The following is a 15,422-nucleotide window of genomic DNA, read 5'->3' as shown; positions in this document are numbered from 1 at the left end:
GCTTTAGGACAAATCATAGCTCAAGTCTCCCCTCTATGTGATTTAGATGATATTGAGAAGAGACTTTGGACTTTAGATTTTAGAGTTGATGCTGGACAAAGTTAAGACACTTTGGGCTCTTTGGTATAGAATTAATGTATTTTGTGTATGAGAAGGACATGAATTTGGAAGGGCTAGTCCTATGGACTGAAATGTGTCACCCTGAAATTCATACCTTGAAGCCCTCGGTGTGATGGTATTTGGAAATGGGGACTTTTGAAGGTTCAGATGAAGTCATGAAGGTGGAACACTCATTGTGGGTTTAGTACTCATATAAGCAGAGACTCCCAAGAATTTGCATTCTCTCTACCACCACACACCAAGGAAAGGCCATGTGAAGACACTATAAAAAGGTGGCCATCTACAACGTAAGCAGAGAGCCCTTTCCAGACACTGGCCCTGCTGGCATCTGGATCTTGAACTTCCACCATCCAGTATTGTGAAAAATATATTCCTGTTATTAAAGCCACCTAGTCTGTGGTGCTTTGTTAAGGCAACCCAAGATAACTAAGACAGGGACCAAAACCCTAACCTAGATATGCTGCCTGGCAGATAAGGTAAGGGAGAAGAATGGGGGGACCAAGCAACTCCTGCTGAAGACAGAAAAAACAAACCCCACCACACAAGAAAATATAGAGAGACCTGTGTTCTACAGCAACACCAGCCAACACACTTTTCTACAAAGTTGGAAATGTTCTACATCTGTGCTATCTGATAATATGGTATCCACAAAGCACACATGGTTCCTGAACATCTGACATGTTGCTAGGATGACTGAGGGAATGAACTTTTTAGTTTAATTTAATTTTAATTTTGGTAGTTTCAAAATCTATTCCCTACAGTCTCAAAGAATATTTTTAAAAGTTCTTTGAAAAACGAGTTCAAATAAAAAACATGAAAAATGAAAAGTCAATAAAGAGTTAATAAAGCAGCAAAAGATCAAAGCTGAGCTCTCCAAAAAGAAATTTGAAGATAATAAAATCATTAGGAGAAATTAAGACTAATGGGAAGCAGGAAGAAGTAGAACAGATGGGGCTGAAATAAAGTCAGAGATAGAAAGGAAACACTTGAGAAAATAGTACATTTTGTTCAAAAAAATACAGAGGTAAGCAAAAAAGGAAAATACAGTTGATTCAGAGGCAGAGTCCATACACACATAATAAATCTCTTTACCTGAACACAGAACAAATAGAATAGAACCAAAAAATATTCAAATATATATTGTAAAAATCGTCCTAAAAGAATATATAAATATGTTGATTCTGTTATGTTCCAGAAAAATGTGATGAAGAACGACCAACTTTAAGACACATTCTGAGAATTTATTAAAATTAAAGTTTAAAAAAAAAAAAGAATTCAACATACATCAAAACCAGAAAAGCAAATCACCTACTAGTTAGAGGAAAACACACACACACACACACACACACACACACACACACACACAGCCTGGCTTCTGAAATCTTATCTGCAATGTTTAATGCCAAGTGACAGTGTTATAATGTCTATAGACTTCCAAGGGTATTTTGTTTTGAAAAAAATAAAAAAAAAATAAGTGTGGAATCCAAAATTTAAATCACCAGGCTGTTGTTTACGTACATAAACAAAACAGAATGCTATACACAAATAAGCAAGGCTCACTGAATATGGAACTCAGGGGTAAGTCTGTAAAAATCATTTGATGACAAAGCCAGTAGGCAAAGAGATGAATGAAGAAAACAAACAAAACCCTCAAGAATGAAGAAGCTGTAATTGATGGTGGGCAGGAAATCCATTCAAAAATAGAATTAATTCAGCTGTGACAAAGTGAGAACCAGAAAGTAAATATTAAGAAAATTAACATGTAAGCATGATAAATATTTTAGAAGTTTTTTTGCAAAGGAAAGAAGTTGGTGGGGGAGAGTCAGCGAAATTAAGAGCATGAACATCTTTATCTGTCATAGGAAGAACTCATGATATAATTTCTGAAATTGATAAGTTAGAAAAAGACCTAATTACTTTAGAAACTAATTACAGATTTGCCATGCATTGCAATGATCACAAAAGCTATCCACCTAGATTAAGTTGAAACAAAAAGGTGAATTAAGAAAGAACTTCAAGGAAACCAAAAATTGGAAGGGACCTCCAGAGCAACTAACACAAAGGATTAAAAAGGCACCGGACCTCCCCATCTCATCTACCAGCCCCTCTGAGGGTTTCACTTGATCTGTCCTTTTCCTCTACAATTAATTTTCTCCACTCACATAGAGGAAAGTCTAAGATCTCCAGAACATGACCCATAATTGCTTTAGTCCTGGGTCTTGGTTTCTTTTTATCTTTTTCCATTCTAAAATTCTGAGGCAAGTTTTCTGATTGACCTACTTAGGTCAGGTGTTCAATTTTGAACCAGTCGTGACAGAAAACAGTTGAATAGAGGGAGTGTGACTGGCCCAGCATTAAGTCACATGTACATCATTAAACTTATCAACCATGGCCTAAAAGCCCAAGCAGAGGTGAAGTTGGAGGGGGCAGGAAACAGGAGTATCCCCAAAGAAGAGGGTTATTTGATAGACAATAATAGATATAGGATATGTTTGCCTCAAATATAATCAGAACCACCACTGGAAGTTTTCACCATCCTCTGTAGTTACCAACGTTACTTATCAGACAGTTCAAATTTCCCTGCTCTCCAGACTGTTTTTGTCCAGTTAGCTGTGGCAATGTGTAAAGCCCTTCAGAACTTTCTTTCACTCTGGTACAGAAGTGGAAACATCCAGGCTGCCTCATCAGGTTGGGTCTCTAGGTGTTTATGCAAAGCAAAGTTTCCTGCCAAGTTGTGGTGGACATAGGCTGTGAGAAATCCACACTTACTGCTTTAAGCCACCGGGATTTGATGGCATTTTGTTACCACAGCATTACTTAGTCTACCCTGTTGATATTCCATTCTTCTACTTCCCACTGTGATTCTTCACCGTCCATTGGCTACTGACTGTATCACAGTGGAACAATTCCACTCCAATGCACTTTGCTACTGTTCTTCCCATCCTGCTAATAAGGAAACACCCTCCATTTCCTTTGACACTGTCAGAGGAGGCTCCCACACAGCTGTCTGGGTCCTGATGAGAGTATGGCTTCTTTATATTCCAGGCAACTTCTCCAAGACCATAGATATGGGCCTCTGGAACAGAGGAAGGTAGAGCAGATTTTCAAGCACTTCTGCCTCAACTACCATCCATTCCAAAAATTAAACCCCGATACTTAATTATATTCTCCGAGATTTATTCTTCACCTAAAATTTTTATTTCAGAGCCCAATATGTCCCTTCCTCCTATTATACGGCTTCTTTTATTGATCTCTTTCTCCAAACCATAGGACCTCTTAGGTCTCTGAGTGATGCCATGCAATGTGGCAATACAGTCTAATACAGGGAATTCGACAGAGAAAACCTTCATTAGCTGAATGCAAAAGGACAAAAAAATTAAAAGGTTTACCATTTGTGGAAGACTTTCTGTCAACGAATGTACTAAAGCACGAAGAACAAATGGTTCTCAACCGCGGAATGGCGTTGCCTCCTAAGGGGACATTTTGCCATATCAGGAGATATTTTTGGTTGTCACAACTTGGAGGGTGTTACTGCCCAGGCTAATGTGAAGATTTAATTAGCAATTTATGTCTTTAATTAGGAATTTGCTATACCAGCCACTGCCATGTCACTCGTCTTTAAACACAACATGCTATCTCCACTTGCAACCAATAATAAATAAGACAAAGGAAATGATACAATATGAGCAGCAAATAGTATTGTCACATTAGTCACCAAAACTCACGTCCTATATTGTAACTGGCACTTATTACCTGATTAAGAGTGGAAAACTGACACTTACGAGAGGCTATACATTATTTCATCGTTCTCTTAAGAAAGGCCCGAATCTTGCAAGCTTGATGATAATGTATTTCACAGAGTTGGAGAGGATATCTAACTTTGTTTTATACAAAGTTACTATGAGGAAAAAAAATAAATGTTGACCTCAATTTTAACACCCCTGAGGGCCTGAAACAAGGATACAGAACAAGATCTCTTGTTCTAAACAGAAGTTGAGCCAATAAAATAGGGTACTTTATGAGCCAAATAATGTCTGGTGTCCTGGAGCTAAAGAAAATGTTGGCACATCTTGCAAAATCACAGCTGTTTCGGTCTCATTTAGTGACTGGTCCCACTCTTTGCAGCCCAGTTTGCCTTTTGAAATATAGCCCAGCTAGCTATGCTGCAGCATGTGATTAAAGCCACTGACAAGGGAGGTTTTATTTTTTAGCTCTTTGTCTTAAAAGCTTTAGAAATCTTGACAAGTACTGCTAAGAAATACAGATTACTTTTTTTAGAAAGGAGATGCATAGAGATTTCTTAATGTGCACATAATTGTGCATTTTTTTATCAGTAAACTAAATGCACTTTGGAATCACAATGGTAAAAAGGTAACTTTCTAAGATGGAAAAAAAAATGATTGAACTAAGTTAACCATATGCAATGTTGTTGTAAGAAAAGACTTCTGTGACTTCATTCACTTACCATGTGCATTTTTAGGTTGCAAAACAGTCTGCCAGCAACCCCTCTGAGTCAGACCTTGAACTAGATAATCAGCTGATAATCTTTAAAAAATTAAAAGATTAAAGGAAAATAAGCTCAAAACGCTAATCACATGATACCCTTCAGTTCTTAAAGTATATAACAATGTTTTGAAAGAGTATTAAAATAACATTTTCAAAAATTTAAAATCATGACCATCAAGCAAACAGAATAGGTAGGACTCTAGTCAAAAGTTTATAAAGGCAAAATTTTCAAAAGAATGAAACTGCAATCCTTATGCAAATATAAAATGAACATATGTCAAAGATTTTATTTAAACAATTAAATTAATGAGAAAACCAGTAAGATGGTAAAAGCCATTTCAAAAGTATTTCAAAAGCCAAGTATCTACAGGCAATGTTAGGATAAGATTGTTGGACTAGATATAAAACTGGTCAATGTCCAACAGGGTAATAAACTGCAAAACCGTTAGGGTTGTCTTTTCCACCAGGCAGAAATTATTTGCATCTCTATGGGATAAAAATCTACAAGTTGACCTCTGCCCTACAACATTGTTAAATAGACAATTCAATACAAAAGCAAGCCCAGCATTGCACTGAAAGAACACTCAAAAATCTCTTCTGGCTGTTTCAAAGTGTCAGATAACTTTTCTAAGAAGTCAAATTGTCTTTCATGAATAAAAGTTCTTAATTCTTGATGATACTAGTTTTTAGAGGAGGGTCTTTATCGTCTTTATTTGACCCATGTGCAATTTCCATATCTTATTTTCAGACTAGTGCTCTAAATGTGCCCTACCTTGTTCTGCGCTGAGATAAACATTAGAATGTCATAAGACACTGTAGATAAATCTATATCCAGGTTATTTTAGTCATTAGATACAATGTAATGTATACATTGTTAAAAAGCAAAGGTGACTAAAATAAACATGTGTTCCTGGACCTTTCATTTAATATTAAGCATGTCAGAATAAACAGGCTATTATACAGGCTCAGAGATCATAAATGTTTTGAACATAAGTCTAAGACATTTTATATTTCAATAAATTCCCTGGGTACCTAATAAACTTAATAAATAAGAATGCTCTATGGAAAACCTTAACTCTAATTCTAAGACTCACCCCCAGCAAACAGAAACAAAAACTAACCTCTCACAGTTTGTGACATCTGTTCACTAATTTGCATACCACCTAAAACAATGTTGTATATGCGCCAAGAGAAAGCATGATATCACTAGTAACAATACCAAATATGCATACATAAACACAATCCAATAAAACTCTTAATGGTTCAATTGTTTCTTTCACCATGGGCAAGGGTAGCAGTCTTCTAGATTTAACTTCTGAAGAAGAGTAATCTATCAAAAGAAAACCCATTTACAAAATAAAAGGCACACATCTTTAATTTCTAATATTTTTATTATAGATTTTTCAGATATGCATTTATTTGCATATTATCACCTTAAAGAAAATAAATCACACAACAATCAGCTTTTGTATGTCTGCCAAGGTAAATTGTTTCATTTTAAATTTATCAAGTTATAAATAAACCACATAATATGCTTACGTGAACCAAACCGGGGCATAATCTGAGTGCATTTGAAAGGCTCCGAGTACTCTCATTGTTTCAGTAAGAGAAAAGAGCATTACTTAAAATTAAAAGCCTGGCGCTGCAGCTATCCATTATTCAAAAATAATGCATCATGAATTATTCACTGATTATAACACAAAATGCATTGTTAAAAAGCAAAGGTGACTAAAATAAACATGTGTTCCCGGACCTTTCATTTAATATTAAGCATGTCAGAATAACTGGAGGGAAATAAGGAAGGCTAGATCCACGTAAGAGTGAACCCGGCTGCCCAAAAGCAGTGTAGCTTGAGACACAAAATTAAAGCTCCTTTCTGAGGAGATGGGAATTCCCGCCATTAATTTCCCAAATTTAGATAAAGATGATATATTCCATAAAAAGCATATGAAAATGCAAACATGCCAGCTTGATAAGGCAAGGTATAAGGCAACCTCACAAAGAGTTATTTCAAGTCAATGGCTCAATATAAAACCTGGGTCGCCAAACTTTTGTTAGGCCAATTTTTTTAGTAATATACTGATTAATGAGGGAAAGGGGGACTTAAAAAGCCCAAATACATCAGGTAAAAGAGGAGACTCAGGAGAGTCAGAGTTTGCTGAGTGTGTAGAATCAGAGGGAGGAACTCAGAGCTGTAGAGGGATAATGGAAGAAAAGAATGGTCTGAAGACCACTTCTCCAAAGGTCAGCCCAGCAAATAAGGATGCTAGAAAACAGTACATGAATGTGAGCCTAGAAAAGTTATAATTAGATAATCAAATGACCCCTCTCTCCTTGGCCTTACCAAGGTAACTACCTCTTGTAGTTACCATGTTGTTTTGACATTTTGCCTCGACACATTTGTATAAATTGGAATATATAGTTATTTAAAAAAAAAAAAAGTCTTCATTTTAATGCCTTTAATAGTTCTAATTTATGGTGATATTAATTTGCCCTTGATTAGGACACAGAAAATGCAATGGTATCTTGCCAAAACACAAAGACCCAACACATGAAAACTATATGTCCACGCCCCTATGCTTAATTAAAATGAAGGCAGAGGGAGTTTGGGGAGAATTATTTGAGCCTGTATCCAAATTCACTGTTAGTTCTAGTCATTGAAGAGAATTGAAAAGAGTCAGGTTTTAATTTATTTTGTTCATATTTCTCATATTAGAATAAGCCAAACAATATATTTAAATACATTCGCTATCTGGTTCTATTGTCAATATCTGAGCAAGATCAATTAAATCAGTCTAAGTGTAATTAGAACAAATCTGAAGAAATCCACTATTATTAATAAAATATACAAAAACTATAGTGTATCCACTGTAAAAATGACAAAATTTTTCAAAAGAGCATCCATTAAAAAAGGCATTCTAAAATTATATTTTCAAATAGGTAACTTGTACCTTAAAATTATTTAATTTCTAAGCCACTAGACATAAACTGGACTCAAACTGAGAAAGCAAAACTACCTACTATATAAACCGTCAGATTTGGATGATTTCTATAGTGAAAACAAAATAAATTTATTTAAAAAATGGAAAATGTGATTCTTGCTGCTCAGAATCAGAGATGGCTGATCATTTATAGATAAAATAAAATAAAATATATACTGGTGCTTTTGCAAATAACCCACCATTTCTATGTAGAATTATCACATACCCTGATGTTTTTGCAGATCGCAGCCTCAGGTTTCCAATGCAGAATCGCCTCTGGGTCATATTGAGGCTGCCCTGTTTTAACAATCAGCAGCCAAAGAATATCAAGAGCCATTCCTATCAGTACTCAGTCAGAGCAGTCAATATGGCATAAAATATGCCTTGTTAAAGGAGTCCGCACCTCTGGTTTACGCTGTTCTGTTAAATGGCATGACAAAGCTAACTGGAATAATAATTGCGGCCACCTGTAACCAGATGTTGAGACTCCTATGATGTGATGTTAGAGAAAAATATAAACAAATATTTTTTGAACAGTATGTTTTTTAAAAGGTTTTAAGCCTGCTTATAGAGCTCAGATCCATCATATACACTTGGTCAAATTCATTTCTTTTATGTATTGCTCCACGCTGCCTCATTCCTAAAAGGACTTGAGGTTTGTGTACCTGATTTCAAAACAAAACAAAACAAAGCCAAATGCATAAATATATCTAGTATTCTAGCCAGAAGATCCTTTCGTTATTCATTCATAGGTAATACTTTGGCCCCATGTGCGTTGATGTAGGTGAGAAGGATTTTGGCTCTCTGTTCTATTACATCAATAAGCTTTTCAATTCCTTGTCTACCTCCTTGACTTTCCCAATAAACTTTATCAAGAAACAGGGACTGAAGGAGTTTCTGCCGCAAGTGCTGGCTCTTCAAAACAGAAACTGCAGATTCGGGAAACCTGAGAAGATAAAATGATATTTCATTCTTAGTAATTGCTTAGAAATATTATGCCTTACCCAATTGCTTTGCCCTTCATTAATCTGGCATAAATCACACTATCAAATGGTACCTGGAGAATGAAAACATTTTTGTCACTGTCAAACTGACATACTTCTCTTAATAATAATATACTAGAAGAATATGTTTCAAGGGAACTGAATTTTCTATGCTGAATTTTCCATTGAGAACTTGACATACTAATGTCTTACTTAAGGTCATTATCTGTAGGCAAAGAGAGGCACAGAATTAAAGAGTTCCGTTAGCTGGGCAAAAATACTTTCCTCCGTCTTAAGCTCCATTTCACCCATGGAAACCTCTTCAATCTGTCAAGTAGAATAGTATCCTCATAAGTGTCAATGTGGGGTTTTATGCAAGAAAATGTGAGAAGCAAAATGCTGACAAATGCACGCCTGAATTTAATGTGAAATAACCCAAAATGTAGGTAGTAAAAAAAGAAAGAAATCATTACATAATGCCCAATTAAATGAAGAATTGCTTCTGATTCAGATTATACTTCAGGAATTCTGAGAATCTGGGAGCATGTCACTAAACTGGAATATTAAATTGTTTTCAAATAAATTTAGCAAAACTCAAGTTTTAGAGCCAAGGCATATTACAATGAACCATCCCTGGAAAACCTGAGGCCAATCCGGAAGGGTCCTTGCTGAACTATGTCAAGAGGGGCAATATGTCCTGCTCTTCTTTTAGAAAGTAAAAACAGAGGGTCTAGCACATACATTATCGGAAGAACTTTGTCAAGTTTCTGGTTCAAAATCTTAAGGAATGTTTGAATCTCCCATTGGCCCCATCCAGCTTTCATTCAAATACTGATGAACGCACAATAAAATCATGGGGGTTTAATAGTAATTTTCAAGTAAACTTAGTTGCTCCTTAAAAACGAAAACAAGAATATACGCTTGTTTGAGATGTACAAATAGCCCAAAGTTTCAGGCCTCTGAAACACCTTTTCCAAATTTCAATGGAGTGAGCTAGGGGTGGCATTCAAAGGGCATGAGTGCTGCAGAAAGACCAAAGGCCACAATGCTGGACGTGCTTAATGAATCTGAGTAAGAATGGAATTAAATAATGCTGATAAGATGCTCTTAGCTCCCTAGAGACATGTACGATATAATTTAGTGGCCACAGTATTAATTAAGTAAGCATTTTCCTCTATGAAATATTAATAATCCATGATATATAAGTTCTATGACCCCTCAACTAATTTAGCTGTGTCAGAGTGTATGAGATGAAACTGTTAAAATCATGGATCTCGTTAGTGACTAATCCTTTTCATAAAGGAAAATCAAAAAAATTACCTGTCTGTGCGTTATATTGATTAATAGGAATAGTCTATGCATAAATCTGGGCTAGCAAAGTCCTCATTTTTGCTTTGCAAAGTGTGATTTACCTATTCAAAGAAAATTTAACTTTAAACTCATTACTCCTCATATTGCATTTAATGTTAAATCTTCTTTGAAAGCATAAATAAAACAGTATTCACATTAATATGAATGTATAGAATGGATGGACCATATTCTCCAGCACTCCTAATTCCTAAAGAAAATTTAGAGATTTAAGAAGACTCCATGACATCAACTCAGTAAGTGATGCATTTTGTAAATTTTTCTACATATAAAATTTCCTTAGTTTAACACTTTAAAGAAAGAATGTGCTATATATTCACCTAAAATCCACAAAGAGATGTGAAAACGAGTATTAACAGGGCAAGACATGGCAAAAACTCATGAAATTGGGGCTCATGAAACTCTCATAGGAACAGTATTACCTTTAGTCTTGAAAGTACATAAAATGCACATTAGCTGATTCGGAGTGCTAGGAAGAACTAAAGAAATAGGCCTCAGTGTTATTAACAAGAATAAAAATAACAGCATGAACCACACAAGTTACTGCATGAAAATTATTGGACTTGGATTTGGAAAACTGGAGTTCTACCCTCAGTTTTAGACTCATCCATGTGCTCTCTAGAAGTCACTTAGCTTCACATAGCTGGCTCAGTCTTTCACCAATGCACCCCCTTATTTTCAAGTCTCAAACATACCCCAGTGTCCTGGACACTCTGATTTCTGACTAAGGTAGGAAGACCAAGAAGAGTGGCTACAAGCTGGGGCCTGAAATTCAACCTCAGTGGCTGCAGCCAAGGTTGAATAGCCCAGACTCTATAGGAGGGTTCCCGTTAGTTTCCTTTATTTCCAAATAGATAAGCTTAAGATACTTTTCCCCATATCTATGCCTACTGGAAAGATTTCTAAATGTTCCAAAACCTTTCTACCTGAATTAAATGGCCGCTGTCCTTTAATACTGTGTCCTAGTCAGCAGATTAGCTCTAATTTCCTACTGCATCCAGAAGTCTCTTGAGTTTATTGTGCCTTTGGACATCCCGCCGTGTCAATATCTGCATGCCTGTTAGTTTCCCTGCCCCATGGCCTGATAATGGAGCTTCTGCCACATGCTCATCCATGCTCTGTCAATTCCTATTACAGAGGTCCCTGCATGCTTCCACCCTTACCCACATGGATTTCCACTGAGAGACAAGCAACACGATAGATGTGAAATATAGCAAGAGTTTTCTAGGTTGCGTGGGCTGGTGATAGTGACGCCATGACTGTGATCTTGTTTGTTTTGGCTTAGGTCTGTTTCCCATTACGGGACCTCCATTCCCAGATTCCAGATCCACAATGCCATTCAAGGGTTAAATCAGGATTAAATAGGTTAAATAGGATTTAAGTTTTCTTAAAACTGTACTACTTATGTAACAGAAATGTGATGTCCTGCAGATGTTACTATAGCATAAAACTTACTCTTTGATGCCTTCTAACAATTTGAAGTTTAAGTTATCTTCGCTTCTGTCAAAGAAACCCTTGTTGTCTATAAAGACCAAATGCCTTGGGTCATGCTTTCGCTGGATAACGTGTGCTAGAGCCACAGAATCTTGGTTGTCACACTTTGGCCTCAGTCCATTCTGTACACAGGCATCTTCCTTTCGAGGTCTGAATCCACAGCAATTTATATCTAAGCGATTATAAATCTGAAAATGGAAAACGAAAACAATATCCAAGATGCTGAGCAAAAACAAAACTTGGAAAAGCTAGATTTCCAAAGAATTAGTGTTTTCTAAATAGCTGCCTTGCCAGAATCTAATAAGGTCAGGCTCACTTAATTAAAGGCAACTGTCAGAATAAGTCCAGGGTTCATATCCTTCTGACTCAGCCATGGTTAAAAGCATTTCCAGCTTCTAACAGTTCCAAAGTCAGATCATCCAAGTTAGACATCTCCACCCTTAGTATTAAGAATTCCCACTGACATCATATGTAGACACATGGCCAGAAGAATCTCTGACTGTATTCATGACAAAAGATGGAAACCACTGCACTTTCACATAGCTAAAGGCTGTATCTTGTTTTCTTCCTTGGGTTGGGTTATAGAAAACCTGAGTTATCTCAGTGGCTCTAAAAGTTTACTGCATCCCCTAGTTTCTCTGGACTTTAGTATTACACTATCTAACCTGAAATAACATAGAACAAATCTTTGGAAAAGATGTGACATTCAATAATGATAACAAAAAAACACTACCTGCGTGGACCCCACAGTTAGATTCTAAATAAGTGAGCAGAATGAACAAAGCTATTGGGCCCAGTGGGGTTTATTACAGGGATAGGGATTCTACCCTACAGAAGAGGTAAATAGATTAATTAGAAAGGGAAAATTGTGTTATTTTCATTTCTTTGGGGCAGGAAAGAAATAATATTTATTAATCAGGGTAAATTAAAGCCTCAGCTTAGGGGCCCCTGGGTGGCTCAATCAGTTAAGCGTCTGACTCTTGATCTTGCCTCAGGTCTTGATCTCACAGGTTGTGAGTTTGAGCCCCACACTGGGCTCTGCACTGGGAGTGAAGTCTACTTAAAAAAAAAAAAAAAGCCTCAGTTTAGGAATTAGATAAATTTCAAGTCAAATCTCTGTTCTCACCCTTAGCTATGCAATCTTGTGTAGATTCCTTTACGTCACTGACTCTCAACTTAATTACCTGTATAATGGGAATGATACTATTGTACTATACCTTTTACAGTCAGTAAGAAGATTAATTAAAATATGTATACACCCTCCAGCCCTGACGCAGGCACCCAGAAGATATTCAAAAAAAACCTGAAAACAGTTATAATTGTTGAGACAGACAGACACACACACACACACACACACACACACACACACACACACACACTATATGATGTGATTTACCTCAAAACAAGCTTCGAAGACAAAAGGCAATTTCTCCACGCTAATGAAGAAAAACTGAGCCTCAGAGAGGTTAAATAATCTGCTCTTGGTAGAATATACGTAAGTAGCAAAGATTGACACACAACTATATTTGTCTCCAAAATTCCATGATTTCCCCCCTAACACATCATGGTGAACAGTTTAAGGCTAGTCGAAGAAAGTACATATGCTCATGATTCAAAAAACAGCTGGACTGAACGCTGTCACTTTTATTCCTTTGGCAGTCATTCCCATCCTTTCTCTTCCCTTGTGTTTTTGCAGATCCTGTGGGGCTAGCCCCTCGAGGAGGCCAATTGCTCAGGAAGGAATGCAGAGAGAGTAGTGTCAAAATTTAGCCTACTTTGAAATGGTCCCCACTCATTCACTCATTCATCCAACAAATGTTTATTGAACATCTTCTACCACCTATCAGTGGGCTGGGCACCAAGGAAAAGAGTTGCCCATGGTCAGTACCTCCCCACCACCACTACTCCCAGATGGAAATGAAGTGGTCATTTAATTTTGTCTCACTACCACAGCAAACTTTAAGAACTGGACGAATGACCTTCCTCTGTTTTCCGCACATAAGTGGACTTTGTATCAAATAGCAATATTTTGAGAAACAAGGATTAAAAAAGAGGTCAGCCTAAGCCAATTTTCTATGACATTTGCATAAAACCAGTCACGTGGGACAGGGGTGGTCAGTGAGCCAAGAGGCATGTGGATAGCTCAGGGGGTATACTGCTGATCCACAAGCAACCTACAGATAAAGGGAGGCCTCTGTCAGGATTGGCTCCAGGCAGCTGATCCATGGGGCTATAAGTCTCAGCAATGATTTCTCCAAAAGGTCACAGAGGCCGACTCCAGAGAACAGGAAGTTCCCACTTCTGGTTAAAGTGTATTTGCCTGGCATGAGGACAGGGGTTCCCCAAAGGTGAGCAAGAGTGCCCCAAGCAAATCACTATAGGTTAGATGAAAAAAGCATAGATCAGAAACTATTAGAAAAATATATTGTGCCCTTTCTCTTCACACAGTCTGATTAAGTTTGTGTAGTAACTTGACTGCTTTGAATATAAGAGAAACCAAGTGACATAAAGAGATTGTATCTGATTGGCAATTATTTAAGCTAAGATCAGGGAATCAGGGGGAACATGAAAAATAGGCTTTCTAGAAGCTGCTTCTCATCCAATCTCCCTTTTTTTTTGCTACATTAACTATTAATTCTCCAAAACTCTCTATACCATTGTCCCCTCATCATCATATGTTTATATGCGATTATAATGGCATACACGGGGAAAAATATAATACATGGGAAAAAAATAAATCCTATTTACTTTTGACTACAACATCAAGGTCTGTTACGTTGGATAAATGGTTTAGAACTTAAGTTATAAGGACCAATCTATCAAACTCTTCACAAATGGTGTCCTGAACCCTGAGCTCTCTTCATTTTTTATTTCACACCAGTGAAGAAAGGACTAAGACCTATAGCTACATTTCTGTCATTTCTACAACAAAGCCATGAGTATCAAATATATTAGTGTTAAACGATAAGCACTTTAGAGTTTAGACCCCAACTTTCGGTACTTCTATAAATATTATACTTTTCTATTTTTAAACTACAAGGAAGCATTAAAAGTTAGAGGTGGAAAAGACCAAGTTAGGTCATTTTTTTATTGCCTTCCCAGCATGAGATTGTTTCCTACAGTGTATTTTTAAAGTGCTTTATCTGATCTAATTTTGAATCACTCAACAGTCTGTGATGATTTCACCGCTTCCCCGACAGACTGTTGTGCCATTCAAGTCTAACAGACCTTATTATTAAAAACGGGTGTGTGTGTTCAACTCAACTCCTCTTCCATAAGATGTTTACCCCTCCTTTTATTCAGATTTACACTTGAAGTCGGTGGGTACAGTAACACGTGTTGAGTGTGTGTATGTGTGTATGTGTTTGTGTGTACACCTACAGATACAGAACCAGTTTGTAAGGCCTAAATAATCTGGGTTTTACTTTGTCTTTCTTATCCTCTAACTATAGTAAATTATGTCATTGTATTATTGCCCTTGTCTAGCAAGGGCTTACGTAGCTCTTAAATCTTGTTCCCTAGCTCTTCTCAGAATTTTGTTTATAGTCTTCCTTTTGAATTCACATTCAATATACCCAAAATAATTTGACCACAAAACCGTCATCCACTCCCTTAAATTCAGTGCCATGTGCCTGGCATTTAATTTAGTTATATATTGAATATATATCTGCTTACTGCCAAGAGAGTGTACCTATTTTTAAAGCCTGATAGGGGCGCCTGGGTGGCGCAGTCGGTTAAGCGTCCGACTTCAGCCAGGTCACGATCTCGCGGTCCGTGAGTTCGAGCCCCGCATCAGGCTCTGGGCTGATGGCTCAGAGCCTGGAGCCTGTTTCCGATTCTGTGTCTCCCTCTCTCTCTGCTCCTCCCCCGTTCATGCTCTGTCTTTCTCTGTCCCAAAAATAAATAAACGTTGAAAAAAAAAAAATTTAAAGCCTGATAAAGCATATCCTAGATAGCTATGAAGCCATAA

General features: G+C 37.0%; 1 protein-coding gene across 2 annotated transcripts in view; it reads right to left on the bottom strand.

Annotated features, from left to right (window-relative positions):
• Window positions 1-5,998: 5,998 nt before the first annotated feature.
• The window catches only part of GASK1B (golgi associated kinase 1B), a 48,593-nt gene continuing 39,169 nt past the window's right edge, over window positions 5,999-15,422 (bottom strand). For both annotated transcript variants that reach the window (XM_025922336.2, XM_086703991.1), the window contains exons 4-5: window positions 11,414-11,640; window positions 5,999-8,553 (exon numbers count right to left, since the gene is read on the bottom strand). In XM_025922336.2, coding sequence (XP_025778121.1) covers window positions 8,346-8,553; window positions 11,414-11,640 — 435 coding nt within the window. In that variant the 3' untranslated portion in view covers window positions 5,999-8,345. The remainder of the gene's footprint in view (window positions 8,554-11,413; window positions 11,641-15,422) is intronic.

This window comes from Puma concolor, chromosome B1, assembly GCF_028749965.1.
Source record: "Puma concolor isolate L17-30 chromosome B1, mPumCon1.1.hap2, whole genome shotgun sequence".
Lineage (NCBI taxonomy): Eukaryota > Metazoa > Chordata > Mammalia > Carnivora > Felidae > Puma > Puma concolor.
This window is presented reverse-complemented; position numbering and strand designations above follow the sequence as displayed.